Source organism: Carettochelys insculpta, chromosome 2 (genome assembly GCF_033958435.1).
Source record: "Carettochelys insculpta isolate YL-2023 chromosome 2, ASM3395843v1, whole genome shotgun sequence".
In the NCBI taxonomy this organism is placed as follows: Eukaryota; Metazoa; Chordata; order Testudines; family Carettochelyidae; genus Carettochelys; species Carettochelys insculpta.
Genome location: NC_134138.1, coordinates 1647757 through 1664539, shown reverse-complemented (window position 1 = coordinate 1664539; position 16783 = coordinate 1647757). Strand labels below are relative to the sequence as shown.

The window sequence follows — 16783 nt, the reverse complement described above, 5'->3', positions numbered from 1 at the left end:
CACACATGTACTCCCCCCACTTCATCCCATCATCCGAGCCAGGACCTTGTCAAGCAGGAACTTAAAAACCTCCAGGGATGGAGAATCTACCACCTCTCTTAGCAACACATTCCAGTGCTTCACCACCCTCCTGGGAAGAAGTTTTTCCTAATATCCAGCCTACACCTCTCCCTCTTCAACTTCAGACCATTGCTCCTTGTTCTGCCGTCTGACACCACTGAGAACAGTTTCTCACCCTCCTTTTTAGAGCTCCCCTTCAGGAAGTTGAAGGCTGCTATTAAATCACCTCTAAGTCTTCTCTTCTGTAAACTAAACAAGCCCAAATCCCTCAGCCTCTCCTCATAGGTCTTGTGCTCCAGCCCCTTAATCGTTTTTGTTGCCCTTCGCTGAACCTGCTCCAGCAAATCCACATCCTTTTTATACTGGGGGGCCCGAAACTTGACACAATATTCCAGATGTGGCCTCACCAGTGCCGAATAAAGAGGAATAACCACTTCCCTAGATCTGCTCGAAATGCTCCTCCTAATTTACCCCAGTCTGCCGTTAGCCTTCTTGGCTACAAGGACACACTGTTTACTCATATCCAGCCTTTCATCCACCATAACCCCTAGGTCCCTTTCCTCTGTACTGCTGCTGAGCCAGTCGGTCCAAAGCCTGTAACAATGCTTGGGATTCTTCCGCCCCAGGTGCAGGACTCTACACCTCTCCTTATTGAACCGCATCAGATTTCTTTTGGCCCAGCCCTCCAATTTATCCAGGTCCCTCTGGATTCTCTCTCTATCTTCCAACGAATCTGCCTCTCCCCCCAGTTTTGTGTCAGCCGCAAACTTGCTGAGGGTGCAGTCCAGTCCCTCATCCAGGTCATTAATGAAGATGTTGAATGACACCGGCCCCAGAACCGAGCCTTGCGGCGCTCCGCTTGAAACTGACTGCCATCCAGATATTGAGCCATTGACCACTACCCGTTGGGCCCGACCATCAAGCCAGCTTTCTATCCATCTTATAGTCCAAGGATCCAATCCATATTTCCTAAACTTATGGACAAGAATGTTGTGGGAGACCATATCAAAAGCCTTGCTGAAGTCAAGGTATATCACATCCACTGACTTGCCCATGTCCACAGAGCTTGTTACCTTGTCACAGAAGCTAATCGGATTGGTGAGGCAGGACTAGCCCCTGGTGAATCCGTGTTGGCTACTTTTGATCACTTTTCCCTCTTCCAAGTGCTTCAAAATTGATTCCTTGAGGAATCCCTCCATTATTTTCCCAGGGATTGAGGTAAGGCTGACGGGTCTGTAGTTCCCTGGATTCTCCTTCTTTCCCTTTTTTAAAGATGGGCACTACGTTTGCCTTCTTCCAGTCATCTGGTATCTCCCCCGATCTCCAAGAGTCTTCAAGGAAAATGACCTCTGCCAATTCCTTCAGTACCCTGGGGTGCATTAAATCCAGACCCATGGACTTGTGCACATCTAGTTTTTCTAGATAGCTCAGAACTTGTTCCTTCCCCACAGATGGCTGCCCTCCACCTTCCCATACTGCATCATCTAGGACCGTCATGTGGGAGTTGACTTTGTCCGTGAAGACTGAGACAAAAAAAGCATTGAGTACTTCAGCTTTTCCTACATCATCTGTCACTAGGTTACCTCCCTCATCCAGTAATGGCCCCACACCTTCTCTGATAACCCGTTCACTGTTCACATGCCTGTAGAAACCCTTCTTGTTACTCTTCACATCCCTTGCCAGCTGCAGTTCCAATTGTGCTTTCGCTTTCTTGATTACTGCCCAGCATTCTCCAGCCGTATGTTTATATTCCTCCTTAGTCAACTGTCCTCGTTTCCATTTCTTGTATGCATCCTTTCTGAATTTAAGCTGACTAAGGATTTCCCTGTTAAGCCAAGCTGGTTGCCTACCATGTTTGCGTTTCTTACTACGCAGCGGGATTGTTTGTTCCTGTGCCTTCAGTAAGACTTCTTTAAAATACTTCCAGTTCTCTTCAACACTTCTCCCCTTCATCTTCGTTTCCCAAAGGATCTTGCTCATCCGGTCTCTTAGGGAGTCAAAGTCTGCTCTTCTGAAATCAAGGGTCTGTATGTTACTGCTTACCCTTCTTCCCTTCGTCCAGATCCTGAAATCTACCATCTCATGGTCGCTGCAGCCCAGGTTCCCTCCCACTTGTATTTCTTCTACTAGTTCTTCCCTGTTTGTGAGGAGCAGGTCAAGTTGCGCACGGCCCCTGGTCGGTTCCTTCAGCACTTGTACTCAGACGTTATCCCCAACATTCTCCAAAAACGTCCTGGATTGTCTGTGTGCTGCTGTATTGGTCTCCCAACAAATGTCCGGATGATTAAAGTCTCCCATGAGAACCAGGGCCTGTGATTTGGAAGCTTCACTAAACTGCCTGAAGAAAGCCTCATCTATCTCCTTTCCCTCATCTGGCGGCCTGTAACAGCCACCAACTACAATATCACCTCTGTTACTCCCACCTCTAAGCTTAACCCAAAGACACTCAACTGGATTTTCTCCTTCCTCAAACTGGAGCTCTGAGCTTGTCACCTTCCCCCGACAAACCTAGTTTAAAGCCCTCCTCACTAGGTTTGCAAGCCTGCCCACAAAGATGCTCTTTCCTCTTTTAGTGAGGTGGATCCCGTCTCTTCTCGGCAATCCCTGTTCACGAAGCAGAATCCCATGGTCAAAGAAACCAAATCCTTCCCTGCTACACCACCTACGCAACCACACATTTACCTCTGTGATTCGACGATCCCTACGCGGCCCTCTTCCTTCCACAAGGAGAATGGACGAGAAGACCACCTGTGCTCCGTATTCCTTGATCTTTCTCCCGAGGGTTACATAATCTGCCGTGATGTCGTCAGAGTTTGTTCTTGGCTGTATCACTGGTTCCTACATGAAGTAGGAGGAAGGGGTAACGGTCTACAGGTTTAAGAATTTTTGGCAGCGACTCTGTAATATCCAGAATTCTAGCTCCAGGCAAGCAGCAAACTTGCTGGGATTCTAGGTCCGGGCGGCAGACGGTTGCCTCCGTCCCTCTTAGGAGGGAGTCCCCAACCACCACCACTCGTCTTTTTCTCTTGAGGTGGTGGTCAAAGAACTCCCATCCCTAGGACTGCGCATCCCCTGCCTTCTAAACGGTGGGGACTCTTTCAGATACAATCCCTGGGAGGTATCAGCCCCATTTATCTCTGCTGTATCACCTGTGGAGAGAGGCTGAAAGCGGCTACTTAACTCCACTGGAACTGGAGAGACCTGAACTGGTCTCCTCCTCCTGGAGGTAACATGCTCCCAGTTCTCCTCCTTGTTTCGGGCATCCTCCTGTTCCTGCAGTACCATCTGTTGCCTTCTATCCAGAAAGTCTTCGCCCTCTCTGATGGAGCTGAGGGTTGATATTTGTGCCTCAAGTCCTTTAACCTTCTCTTCTAAAATGGCTCCCAGCTTACACTTGGTACAGAGAAAATCCTCCTCTCTATCGTTCGGGAGAAAGACAAACATGGCACATGACTTACAGGTCACAACAACAGACCTCTCACCAGCCATGTCACTCTCCATTGTGTCCCTTTTCAGAGATCCCTTATTTGTTTCTAGTGCCTCCTTGAAGGGCACAAGAGAAACCCTGTATAAGGAAGATGAAAACAGGTATGGGGCTCCTCCCGAAGGCGAACCCCCTGGTAGCTGCTCCTGTTCGCTGCTCACAGGGGTCACTGGGGCTGCCTTCTTATAGAGCTGCTAGCTAGTTAGCCCCGGCTCAGAGCCTTTGCCTCCAATGTAATCAGCCCTTGAAGCGCCCCCCCCCCCCCCCCGCCCGCCAAGGAAGCTCTCCCAATTCACACCTTGCACACTCGCCAAACTGCCAGACACACTTTCCAACTGTCTCTCTCTGCAAAACAGATGCTCAGGCACGCGGGCAGCTGTGAAAACTGCCCCTCACTGCAAAATGAAACAAATAGTAGAGTATGGGCCAGATCAGATGAGAAAAAATCCCAGGTAAAAGAATCCAGTACGTCAGGGAAGGGCAGGCATATGAATAGTGGTCGTTTTTTAAAGTGCTTTTACACAAATGCTAGAAGTCTGTCTAATAAGACGGGTGAATTAGAGTACCTCATATCAAAGGAGGAGATTGAAATAAGAGGCATCACGGAAACCTGGTGGAATAAGGACAATCAGTGGGACACTATCATACCGGGATATAAAATATATCAGAAGGACGGAATGGGTCGAGAGGGTGGCGCAGTGGTACTGTATGGGAAAGATAATACAGAATCAAATGAAATAAAAATCCTAAATCAATCAAAATGTTCCATAGAATCACTGTGGATAGCAATTCCTTCCCCTGATGGGAATATAGCACTAGGGATATATTATCGACCACCTGACCAGGACAGTGATAGTGATGCTGAAATGCTAAGGGAGATTAGAGAGGCTATCAAAATAAAAAACTCACTCATAATGGGGGATTTCAGTTATCCCCATATTGACTGGGTACATGTCACCTCAGGAAGGGATTCAGAGAGAGAATTTCTTGATGCCTTAAATGACTGCTTCTTGGAGCAGCTGGTAGAGGAACCCACAAGGGGAGAGGCAATTCTTGATTTAGTACTGAGTGGAACACAGGATCTGGTCCAAGAGGTAACTGTTACAGGACCGCTTGGAAATAGTGACCGTAACATAACATTTGATATTCCTGTGTTGGGAAGAACACCGCAGCAGTCCAACACTCTGGTATTTAATTTCAAAAAGGGGAATTACACAAAAAGGAGGAGGTTAGTTCAACAGAAATTAAAAGGTAGAGTAACTAGAGTAAACTCCCTGCAAGCTGCATGGAAACTTTTCAAAGATACCATATTAGAGGCCAAACTTAAATGTAGACCCCAAATTAAAATACACAGTAAGAGACCTAAAAAAGAGCCCCCATGGCTTAACAACCATGTAAAAGAGGCAGTGAGAGATAAAAAGTGATCTTTTTTTAAAAAGTGGAAGTCAAATCCTAGTGATGAAAATAGAAAGGAACATAAACACTGCCAAATTAAATGTAAAAATGTAATAAGAAAAGCCAAAAAAGATTTTGAGGAACAGTTAGCCATAAATTCAAAAAACAATAGTAAAATGTTTTCTAAGTACATTAGAAGCAGGAAGCCTGCGAAAAAAGCAGTGGGGCCCCTGGACGATAGAGACATAAAAGGAGCAATCAAGGAAGATAATGTCATTGCGGAAAAACTAAATGATTTCTTTGCTTCAGTCTTCACAGCTGAGGATGTTGGAAAGATTCCCAAATCTGAGCCGTCCTTTATAGGTGACAAATCTGTGGAACTGTCCCAGACTGAAGTGTCATTAGAGGAGGTTTTGGAACTAATTGATAAGCTAAACAGTCACAAGTCTCCGGGACCGGATGGTATTTGCCCAAGGGTTCTGAAAGAACTCAAATGTGAAATTGCGGAACCATTAACGGTGGTTTGTAACCTATCCTTTAAATCAGCTTCGGTACGCAGTGATTGGAAGACAGCTAATATAACACCAATATTTAAAAAGGGCTCTAAAGGAGACCCTGGCAATTGTAGACCGGTAAGTCTGACGTCAGTACTGGGCAAATTAGTAGAAACAATAGTAAAGGATAAAATTGTCAGACACTTAGAAGAATGTGGTTTGTTGAGCAAAAGTCAACATGGTTTCTGTAAGGGGAAGTCGTGTCTTACTAATCTATGAGAGTTCTTTGAAGGGGTTAACAAGCATGCGGACAGGGGGATCCAGTAGACGTAGTATACTTAGATTTCCAGAAAGCCTTTGACATGGTCCCTCACCAAAGACTCTTAAGTAAATTAGGTGGTCATGGGACAGGAGGAAAGATCCTTTCATGGATCGGGAACTGGTTAAAAGACAGGAAACAAAGGGTTGGAATAAATGATAAATTTTCACAATGGAGGGGGGTAACTAGTGGTGTTCCCCAAGGGTCAGTCCTGGGACCAATCTTGTTCAACTTATTCGTCAAAGATCTAGAGAAAAGGGTAAGCAGTGAGGTGGCAAAGTTTGCAGATGACACCAAACTGTTCAGGATAGTCAAAACTAAAGCAGACTGTGAAGAACTTCAAAAAGATCTCAGCAAACTGAGTGGTTGGGCAGCAAAATGGCAAAATTTAATGTGGGTAAGTGTAAGGTAATGCACATTGGGAAAAATAACCCCAATTTTACATACAATATGATGGGGGCAAATTTAGCTACAACAGATCAGGAAAGGGATCTTGGAATTATAGCGGCTAGTTCTCTGAAAACATCCACGCAGTGTGCAGCGTCAGTCAGTAAAGCAAATTTGATGTTAGGAAAAATTAAAAAAGGGATAGAAAATAAGACAAAGAATATCTTTCTTCCCCTATATAAAACTATGGTACACCCACATCTTGAGTACTGCGAGCAGATGTGGTCTCCTCACCTCAAAAGAGATGTATTGGTGTTAGAAAAGGTTCAGAAAAGGGCAACTAAAATGATTAAGGGTTTGGAACGGGTCCCATATGAGGAGAGGCTAGAGAGACTGGGACTTTTCAGTCTAGAAAAGAGGCGATTGAGGGGCGATATGATAGAGGTATATAAAATCATGAATGGTGTGGAGAAAGTGAATACAGAAAAGTTATTTTCTTGTTCCCATAATATAGGAACTAGAGGACACCAAATGAAATTAATGGGTAGCAGGTTCAAAACTAATAAAAGAAAGCTTTTCTTCACACGGCGCACAGTCAACCTGTGGCACTCCTTACCAGAGGAGGCTGTGAAGGCCAGGACTCCAACAGAGTTTAAAAAAGAGCTCGATAAATATTTGGAGGTTAGGTCCATAGCTGGCTATTAGCAAGGGGTAAGGTATGGTGACTCGCCTTGTACTGAAGGCGGGAGATGGATGGCGGGAGATAAATTGCTTGATCATTGTCTTCGGGTCACCTCTGGGGCACCTGGCATTGGCCACTGTCGGCAGATAGGATACTGGGCTGGATGGACCTTTGGTCTGACCCAGTCTGGCCGTTCTCATGCTCCGGCTTTGCTGCAGGCCCTGTGGCGGGAGCTGGGGGCAGAGCAGGATGAGCCTGGGGGCCTCATGCCCTGACTGCTGAGGAGCCCCCTCCGCTGCCCCCCGCCCCAGTGACACCATGGAGGAGCCGCTGCTCCGTGCTGGGGTCTGCCCAGCCCCCCTCCCAGCAGTGGTGGCAGCTGCCAATAGGGGCCCCCCTGCCACTGGGCAAAGGGATCCTGGCGCCCTGCCTGGTGCCCATCTCTGCCAGCTAGCAGGTGTCTGTTGTGGAGCTGCCTTTCCTGGCACGGCTACTATGCAGAGGCCCGGGCCGCTCCAGTGACCCCTATCAACCGCATCAGTGTGTGGGGTGCTGGGTGTGCCCCTGCTCCAGATCCTCTGCTCCTCCCCTCTCTTCCCCAGGGCTCGGGGGGGGGGGCTGTGAGGGTGCCCCTCACTCTTCACCCCGCTGGGCTTTGTGTGGGGCGCTGACTGTGCCTCTTCCCCTTCTCTCCCCAGGCTGTGTGGGGCACTGGACGTGCCCCGCCTTCCCCTAGCATTATGTGGGGCGTGGGAGACAGCTCGTTGCCTGGGCCCTGCCCCCCTCAAGGCTTCGTCCCATGTGCCAGACCAGAGGAGACAGGGAGAAGTCGTGGGCAGGCTGGCCCCAGCTCCCCGTGCCCGAGTGGGGCAGGCCCCATGGAGGCAGTATGGAGGCCAGTCGGATTTCATGGCTCTGCCTGTATGACGTGGGGTTTGTGGGGGTTTTATTCCTCTGGCTCAGTTGTGTGTGTTTCCTACTGCCCTGTATTAATGCCAGGTGTGTGCCTCAGTTTCCCTAGGCACAGCATCAGTGCAGAGTGGTGAGGGGAGTTTCGGTGTGATGACTTCTGACATGCGCTCAATGGGCCTCCCTGGCCTTTGTAACCCAAGCAACCAGGCGACCCCTTTCTTCCTGGGAAACACGACAAAGGCGGGAGGAGGGGCCTGGCAGTTGGCATTTGAACCGGGCTGTGACTCAGTCAGTCGTAGCGCCCTGTGGACCATCCTCTCAAAGACCGGCTGCCCCACAGCGTTCATTAGCATTTTAAGGCTGCTTCATGACACATGCCTGCCACAGTGCTGAGCACCAGCAGATCCCAAAGCCACCCCTTTGAGGTCAAAACAGGAGTCAAGCAAGGCTGTGTCATTGCCCCAGCACTGTTCTGCATCTTCATCACACTGACATTGAGGGCCAGCCTCCAGACGGCGTGCAGACTGTCCACAGAGCAAGCAGGGAGCTTTCCACTCTCGGGAGACCGACGGCTGAAAGCAAGACCTCCGCAACCTCTGTCATGGAGCTCCAGTACGTGGAGGAGAACATGGTTGTTGCTCTTTCTCCTGCAGCCCTTCAGACTATTTTAAGTGCCTTTGCTGAAGCATACGAGAATCCCGGGCTCACACTGAACATCAAGAAGACCAAGGTGCTCCACCAGTCCTCACCAGTGGGATAATCTCGTGTACCTTCTGTTGAAGTCAGTGGAGAACTGCTGGAAAATGTGGAACACGTCCCGTACCGTGGAAGTCATCTTTCCACTACAGTCGACATTGGTGCGGAAACCTAGCATTGTTGGAGCCATGCAAGTTCTGCTTTTGCCCGCTTGAAACAATGGGTCTTTGAGAACTGGGACGTCTGTCCCAAGACAAAGCTCCTTGTAAACCATGCTATATATGCGTGTGAAACGTGGACAACAGACGAGCTTCATGTGAAGGCACTTGAACAATATCATGAACGCTGCATCAGGAGACTCCTACATATTGCTTGGGAGAATAGGCGCACAAACACCAGCATCCTGGACGAGTCGAACATGACCAGCACTGAAGGATTATCATTCACCAACAGCTTCGTTGGACTGGTCACGTGGTTCGGATGTCTGATCAGCGTCTCCCAAAACAGATTGTTTTTGGAGGTGGAGGAAGGACAGGGGAGCGTTGGGGGCTAGAGGAAGTGAAGCGATATGAGGACGTGTTGAAGACACACATGAGAGAGTGCACCGTCGGTGTCGACACTTGGGACACCCTTGCCCAGGACCAGCCCCAGTGGAGAGCAGGAATCTGAGGGGTGGTGCAGTTTGAGAGGTCCCACCGCAGTGCAGACGAGGACAGGAAGAGAAGAATAAGAGCACGTCAGAAAGTGCCCCGCGCCCCTCCAACAGCTACCAACACCTGCCCCGTCTGCGATCAGACCTGCGGCTCCAGTCGGGCTGACCAGCCACCAACGGACTCACAAATAGGAGGGCGACATGAAGACGTCCTACTTGTTATCGAGTGACCGCCCAGAAGAGAAGAAAGAGGAGAGGAGTGGGGCAGTCTGGTCTGGCTGGAGAGGGAGGAAGGGGGCCTGGGACCCCTCTGGGCCCCTCTCCCCAAGCTGGATGGTCCCAACAGCTTCTGGTTCTGTGCTGACAACATGAGAACACAAGCACGGCCATTGCTGGGTCAGACCAAAGGTCTGTCTAGCCCGGCATCTCGTCTGCCGACAGCGCCCAGTGCCAGGTGCCCCAGGGGGGTGGACTGAAGACAATGATCAAGTGAGTTGTCTCCTGTTGCATGCTCTGTCCCTGTCTCCCTTCTCTCTGCACAGTGAGTCACCTCTGCCTGCGGGTGGGGGGAAGGCCCAGGGGCCGCCCCCGTCCCAGGCTCCAGGGCACTGGGCAGAGGTGTCTGACTGAGGCCTGTGCTCCGGGGCTGGGCCACACAGCTTGCTGCAGGGCAAAGACAGCTGTGGAAGCAATTTGGCCCAGCAGCTCAGCCTCCAACCCTGCCTCTTGAGAGGGCGGAGCCCCCTTTTGCAACTTGGTGGAGCCCAGGGGCACCCCCAGCTTTGTGCCTCTGTGGGATGCGGTCTGAGACCTGCCCCAGGGCCTCTCCCAGCCACAGCAGCTGGGAGTGCAGAATCGCCGAGTCCCTGGGGTGGGGGCAGGGCTTTTGGGGACACTGCTCAGAGGGCCAGTTCAGGGCCAATTGTGCAGAGACAGGGCTACGCACAGCCCAAGGCTGGGGTCTCCACTGCACGGCACCCAGCCCTTCACACAGAGCACAGCTGTTCTTGCTGGCTGGCGTGATGAAGTCACGCCAGCAATTCCCTGGCACAGCCCAGTGCCCTCCTGGCACCAGAGGTTATGAAAACCAGCAGCAAAATATGGACCTGGACTTCAGAAGAGCAGGCTTCGACTCCCAGAGAGAACCGATGGACAGGTCCCCGGGAAGCTAATATGAAGGGGAGAGGAGTTCAGGAGAACTGGCAGCATTTTAAAACGTCGTATTGAAGGCACAGGAACAAACCATCCCATGTGCAGTAAGAAAAGCAGAGATGGGAGGCAGCCAGGTTGGCTTACCAGGGAAATCCTTGGCGAGCTTGAAAGGATTTGTACAAGAAGTGGAAACGTGGACAGCTGACTAAGCAGGAGTATAAGCATATGGCTGGAGAGTGCCGGGCAGTAATCAGGAAAGTGAAACACAACTGGAACTGCAGCTGGCAAGGGATGTGAAGGGCAACAAGAGGGTTTCTCTGGGCACAACAAAACAAACGAGCGGTCGTAGCACTTTAAAGACTAACGCAATAATTGATTAAGTAATGAGCTTTCATAGGACAGACCCACTGCTTCAGACCTGGAAATTGTGGTGCATTGGAAAAGTGCAGACCACCAGTATGTTCAGGCCAGTGGACAAGCAATGACTGATTGTGTGTCTACAAAGGACTTGGACAGGTGACCTGCTCATGTGGCAGGCATCATGGGAACAGGTAGATACGTTGGAGGGTAAGGATGGGGTGACCTAGATACAGCGACCTGGATAAACTGGAGCATTGGGCCAAAAGAAATCTGATGCGGTTCAACAGGGAGCAGGGCAGAGTCCTACACTTGGGAGGGAAGAATCCCAAGCACTGTTACAGGCTGGGGACCGACTGGCTCAGCAGCAGAACAGGGCCTGGGGATTACAGTGGATGAGAGGCTGGATGAAAGGCAACAGGGCCCTTGCAGCCAAGAAGGCTGACGGCATATTGAGGTGAACTAGGAGGAAACATTTCTAGCTGATCTACAGAAGTAGTTGCTCCTCTCTAACCTGCCCTGGTGAGGCCACATCTGGAGTATTGCGTCCAGTTCTGGGCTCCCCGATGCAGAAAGGATGTGGATGAATGGGAGTGGGTTCAGCGGAGGGCAACAAAAATTATTAAGGAGCTGGAGCACATGGCCTATGAGGAGAGGCTGAGGGATTTGGGCTTGTTTAGTTTGCAGAAGAGAAGATGGAGGGGTGATTTACTAGCAGCCTTCAACTTCCTGAAGGGGAGCTCTAAAGGGGAGGGTGAGAAACTGTTCTCAGTGGTGTCAGACGGCAGAACAAGGAGCAATGGTCAGAAGCTGAAGAGGGGGAGGTGTAGGTTAGATATTAGGAAAAACTACTTCCCCAGGCGGGTGGTGAAGCACTGGAATGTGTTGCCTAGAGAGGTGGTGGATTCTCCATCCCTTGAGGTTTTTAAGTCCCGGCTGGACAAGGTCCTGGCTGGGATGACTTAGTGGGGGTTGACCCTGCTTTAGGCAGGGGGCTGGACTAGATGACCTCCTGAGGTCCCTTCCAGCCCTAGGATTCTATGACTCCAATCCAAATAAATTCTTCCAATCGCAAAGGCCCAGCTGCTTTCCCAGGTCAGTGTGTACCTAAGATCTCACCCAGAAGAGCAAGTCGTGCCCATCCTCTAGAGCAGGGGTTCCCCAGCTTTTTGGCATCATGCCCCCCTTTTGATTTTTGAGAAACCCTCACCCCCACCTCTTCTTTACCAGCATCCAACCCCCGTTAACACAAAATTCAGTTCATAATTTGAAATAAACACGCCTGATCCAAATGTTATTTACAATTAAAAATGAGCACAAATAGTTTCCTTGGCCCTTGTGGGTGCCTGTTGCAGCCTCAGCTGGCCAGCTGCCTGAGCCCTGTGCTAGCCACCAGAGCTGCCTCCCCGAGCCCCATGCCACTGGGGTCAGCTGGCCACCCGAACCCCATGCTGCTGGGACCAGCCGTCTGCCCCAGCCACGGCCGAGCCATCTGCCCAAGCCCCATGCTGTCAGGGCCAGCTGCCTGCCTGAGCCCTGGGCTTCTGGGAATTTCTTCATGCCCTCCAGTGGGGCACGCCTGTGTGGTGTAGTGGGGGATACCTGTGTGTGTGTGGGGGGGGGCGCTTACAGAGGTTCTGGGGGTAACCTGGCGACCAGGTGACACCTCTGGGCTGCAGACAAAGTGGGGGGTGGAGCCTGAGGGGTTGAACTGGGAGTTGGAAGCAGTGAGTCTGGGCTTGGGGGGGAGAGAGAAAGGAGGGGGCCCCTCTGGGCCTCCTCTCCCCGACATGGATGGGACTGGCTGTCTCTGCCAGCTGCACTGACTCCTCTGTACGACGCTGTGTCCTGTCGGCTAATGAACCTGCTGTTCTCCTGCTGAGTGAGAGTCACTGCTGCCTGCAGACAGGGTGCAGAGCCTGGGGGACTCCCCAGTTTGGGAAACCATGCTGTAGAGTCTAAAATAGAAAGCAAGGGGGAGTAAAACTGCAGGGTTCTTGTGCAGGCTGGTGGCAGAGATGGAATGAGCTGCCGTTAGGAAGGGCTTTCTGTTCTTTCAGGCTTCGGCTCACAGCAGAGACCCCTCAGAGGTGATACCAGGGGATGAAGAGGGAGGGAGGCTCCCTTGGATACCCTCACCTGCATGGAGGGATTCCCATGGCTCTGGCTGGGCAAAAGCGTGACCCAAGATTTCAGTGACCTCCCTTCTGAAGTCCCGTCCAGCCCTTAGATCCTGGGGTTCTCAGACAGGGTCTGTCGCGCCAGCAAGTCCCCTGTCCGGGCCTGAGTCAGGTAGAGCTATTTGGCAAAAACGTTCACAGCCAAGCTCATCGGCTGTGGATTGGTGGTGCCTGAGGCGCACAGTTAGGTCATGGCTGCTACTGCTTGACTAATAGCCGAGAGGTCGCTGAGCTAGTCTGTGTCTTCCAGAGCAACAAGCAGTCCTGGGGCACCTTATAGGCTAACAGGTACTTGGAGCATGAGCTTTGGTGGGCAAAGACCCGTTTCATCAGACCCCCACGTATTCATCTGCTGAAGCGGGTCTTTGCCCATGAAAGCTCATGCTCCAAAGTGTCTGTTAGGCTAGAAGGTGCCCCAGGACTGCTTGTTGCTTGACTAATGGTATTCTCACAGGAGGAGCCCAGCGTCCTGCTGATAGCTCCCAGACACACACGTGTGAAACCCGAGGCCAGAGCCAGCACCCTGCACGTCCCCGCAGCACAGCTCCCTGCGCACCAGCAGCACAAACAGCACCAGCTGGTTACCAGCTTTCACCAGCCCCTGGCCTGGCCCCGTGTGCAGGGTTTGGGGCAAATCTCTAGCGGTGGCTGCAACATCATTGTCAATTTCACCATCCACTAATGTCCCAGGGGCGTTGGATGGGATGGGGGTGGGGCACTAAGGGGTGCTGGCTGACGGAGGGCAGGGCTGGGGGGGTGAGAGGATTGTGGGTGGGGCCCTGATGGGTAAGAAGGGGAGACTGGGAATGGGGCCATAACTGGGAGGATGTGATGGGGAGAGAGTGCGTGTGTGTGCGACAGGCTGAACAGCTCCCACAGGCTGGCCGTACCCTAGGCTGGCAGGTAACACCTCTGCCCCACACAGAGTGGGAGGAGCGTGGCTGGGTTTGGATCAGGTGGGCGAGTGGGAAGGCGGTTAGCCTGTGCTGAGGCAGGTCGGGGGTGGGGAACAGGCACAAAGGAGGGGGCTTGACCCAGCTGGGGGGCCCCTCGGGCTCCCGGCCCCAGGCTGGGTTCTGCCAGCTGCACTGCCACCTCTGCGCTGCGCTGTCTCTGGCAACTAATAAACCCCCGTCCTAGCGGCTGAGTGATCTGCCTGCAGACGGGGTGCAGTTCTTGGGGACCCACGAGCCCCATAACGGGTAGAGGCTTGTATGTGGGACAGGGCTCTAAGCAGCGCAGGGGAGTGGGTTTTTGAATGGGGAGGTCATGTAGGTGGATGGAGCTGTGAGTGGGGCTCTGAGCTGTACGGGGGCGCCTAGGGGCGGGGGGCTGTGGGCGGGGCTCTGAGGGGTATGGGGGTGTCTCTGTGGGCGGGGCTCTGAGCTGTACCAGGGTGCCTAGGGGAGGGGGGCTGTGGGCGGGGCTCTGAGGGGTATGCGGGTGTCTCCGTGGGCAGGGCTCTGAGCCGTACTGGGGCGCCTAGGGGAGGGGGGCTGTGGGCGGGGTTCTGAGCCATAGAGGGGGTCTCCGTGGGGCTGTGGGTGGGGCTCTGAGCCGTACGGGGGTGTCTCTGTGGGGATCGGGGGTTGATGGTGGCTCCCGCTGTGCGATGGTTGGGGGCTCTGAGCAGGTTGGGGTCGCCGGTGCCAGGAACTGTGTGCGCCCAAAGAGGAGCGGGGGAGGTGTGCTGGGAGTGGGGCGCAGGCCAGGGGGTGATGGTAGCTCTGGCAAAGGATCTGAGCCAGCTGGGGCCTGGCCCCGCAGTGAGGGGTTCCCCGTGGCTCTGGGTGGACAAGGCCCTGTGCAGCCGCAACCATCCTGCTCCAGCCCCTGAGCTGCAGGTGAAAACTGGGTCCCCCCTGCTCTGGGCTGACCACGTCCTGCCCTGCTTCCCAGAGGGGCGCTGGGAGGGGCCCTGCCCCCACCCCCCATGTGCCCTGCCCCCACCCTGCTCCGCACCACCCACCATCTGAGCGCCGTGCGCCACGTGCCCTGCCCTCGCCGTGCCCTCGCCGTGCCCCCCGGACAATGGCCGGCATGTCCCCATGCAGGGAATGAATTCTCTCACCCTATTTCTGTCGGGCGCCAAGCTCTGCCCCTCCCCCCCCGCGGGCCCTTTGTGCAGCTAGGATTACCCGGGGCTTTGAGCAGCTAAATTTAGGGCTGATGCCCCTTCCCTAGGCGTGGCCACCGCCTCCCCCGGCTTTCCCAGGGCCTTCCCGGAACACAGCAGCAGCCGGGCTGGCTGGTCCCTCCGCCCCGCCTCCTGCGTGGGAACAGCCCCAAGGGACCTGCCCACTGGGTAGAGCAGCCGCCCTGCCCTGCCCTGCCAGTTGAACTCCAGAGTCGTGCCCCCGGTGCACTGGCACCCCACTCCGCGCCCCTGTGCCGCTGGGGCAGAGCAGAGCTGGCCCTGCCGTGGGGCGGGAGCGAGGCTGTGCACAGGGGTGGGGGTGGCTGGAGATGAGGCAGGGCCTGGCACACCCGGGTCCTGTGGGAGAAGGGCGCTGTCCCTTGTGCCGCTGCCGAGCCCGGCTTGGGGAGACCGGTGCGCTGGGGCACAGACCAGGCGAGTGCACTGCCGGCCGCTGGATTGGCTGGGACCAAAGACCTTTCCAGCAATTGGCCCCCCAGGCGGGTTTCCGGCCCTGGCTCTCTGCTGCGGCCAGTGTCTGCTCTGCAGGGTGCTGCTCCTCCGCCTGCCGCCTCCCCAGCTCGCTGGCGCCTGGCCAGCACTGGGGGGGCCAGTGCCACAAGGCCCGTGCCCTGGTGCCCGGCTGCTGGGCCTTGTCCTGTGTCCCTGGCAGCACCGTGTCTGCAGCTGGCCTGGCCCCCAGGCCCGCTGCCTTTGCCGTGTGGCCAAGGGCTGCAGTGGGGCTGGGCAGGGAGCGCCAGGTGGGTCCCTGGCTCGCTGGGCTTGGGACTGGGCTGGCTGGGTGTCCCCCTGGCCCTGGCTTGCATCCCGAGGTCCTGCTCCCTCTCGGCTGTGCCGTTCTATGCAAAGGGGTGCAGAGGGAGAGCCAGGGCGCTCAGTGCCCCCTCGTCCTGGCCAGCCCACGTGGGCCGTCCCCTCCCAGGCCTGCAGCTGCGAGCGGCTGTTCCTTTAAGGGGTAGGGCCAGGCTGGCTGGAATGTCATTCCAGCAGCAGGGCTGGGCTCTCTGGCCATGCCTGCCAGCCCCAGCCCCGGCCCCGGCCCCGGCCCCAGCCGCCCCCCCGGAGACGCGCCAGGGGCTCGCGCTGACCCATGGCTGCCTTCGGCCTCAGCAGCCTGCCCCCCAACCCCGAGGAGAAGGACTTTGTCCAAGCCTACGAGGAGGTGCGGGAGAGATACAAAGGTACCAGCCATGCCCACGGCTGGGGGCTGCGGTCCGGCTCCGGGTGCCTGGCTGGGCAGGGAGTGCCCGCGTCTCGGTTCCCGTACTAGGGCATGCTAGGCGCTGCCAGCAGCAGCCTCTGTCACACGCGGGCTCGGCTCTGATGGGCACCGGCGGCTGGGCCTGGGCTTCAGATCGCGGTGCCTAGGCCCGGCCAGGAAGGGCCCTGCGGTGTGACTGGAGCCGGCTGCGCCATGGGGCCTGGGCTGGCACGGGCAGGCAGAGCTGCCCCCACGGGTGCTGGGTGCACTGACACCCGCTAGGCCCACCCGGCCCCGGCTCGTGTGCAGGCGTGGGAACCAGGGCGCCCTGGGACTGGCTGTGCCCCATCATGCGTCTGTAGGGCGGGAGTGGCAGCAAGGTGGAGCCAGTGGTGTGGGGCAGGGAGGGGAGCCCACTGCATAATGTTGGGGGCACTGTGGGGCTTGGGTGCTGGAGGACTCCTGCCGCGGGGCCCTGTGTCCCGGAGCTGCGCCTGACTCATGGATTTGGGGGGAGGGTGCCCCCCGTATGGGCGAGTCTGTGGGCTCCCTTCCCGGGGGGGGTAGGCACTGGGTGGGGCAGTGGGTGGGGGCGGACTGGAGGGGCCGGGCTGGGCTACAGACTGGCCGGAGCCGGGCTGTGCGGCCTGTCGG

The 16783-nt window shown here is 54.8% G+C and overlaps 1 protein-coding gene across 4 annotated transcripts in view; it reads left to right on the top strand.

Moving 5' to 3' along the window:
- Window positions 1-16783, top strand: part of PLEC (plectin) — a 141799-nt gene that overhangs the window by 23465 nt on the left and 101551 nt on the right. For 2 of the 4 annotated variants that reach the window (XM_074986416.1, XM_074986412.1), the window contains exon 1: window positions 16004-16109. The exons of the other annotated variants lie outside the window; for them this stretch is intronic. In XM_074986416.1, coding sequence (XP_074842517.1) covers window positions 16019-16109 — 91 coding nt within the window. In that variant the 5' untranslated portion in view covers window positions 16004-16018. Of the gene's footprint in view, window positions 1-16003; window positions 16110-16783 lie in introns of those variants that run through there. 4 annotated transcript variants of the gene reach the window in all.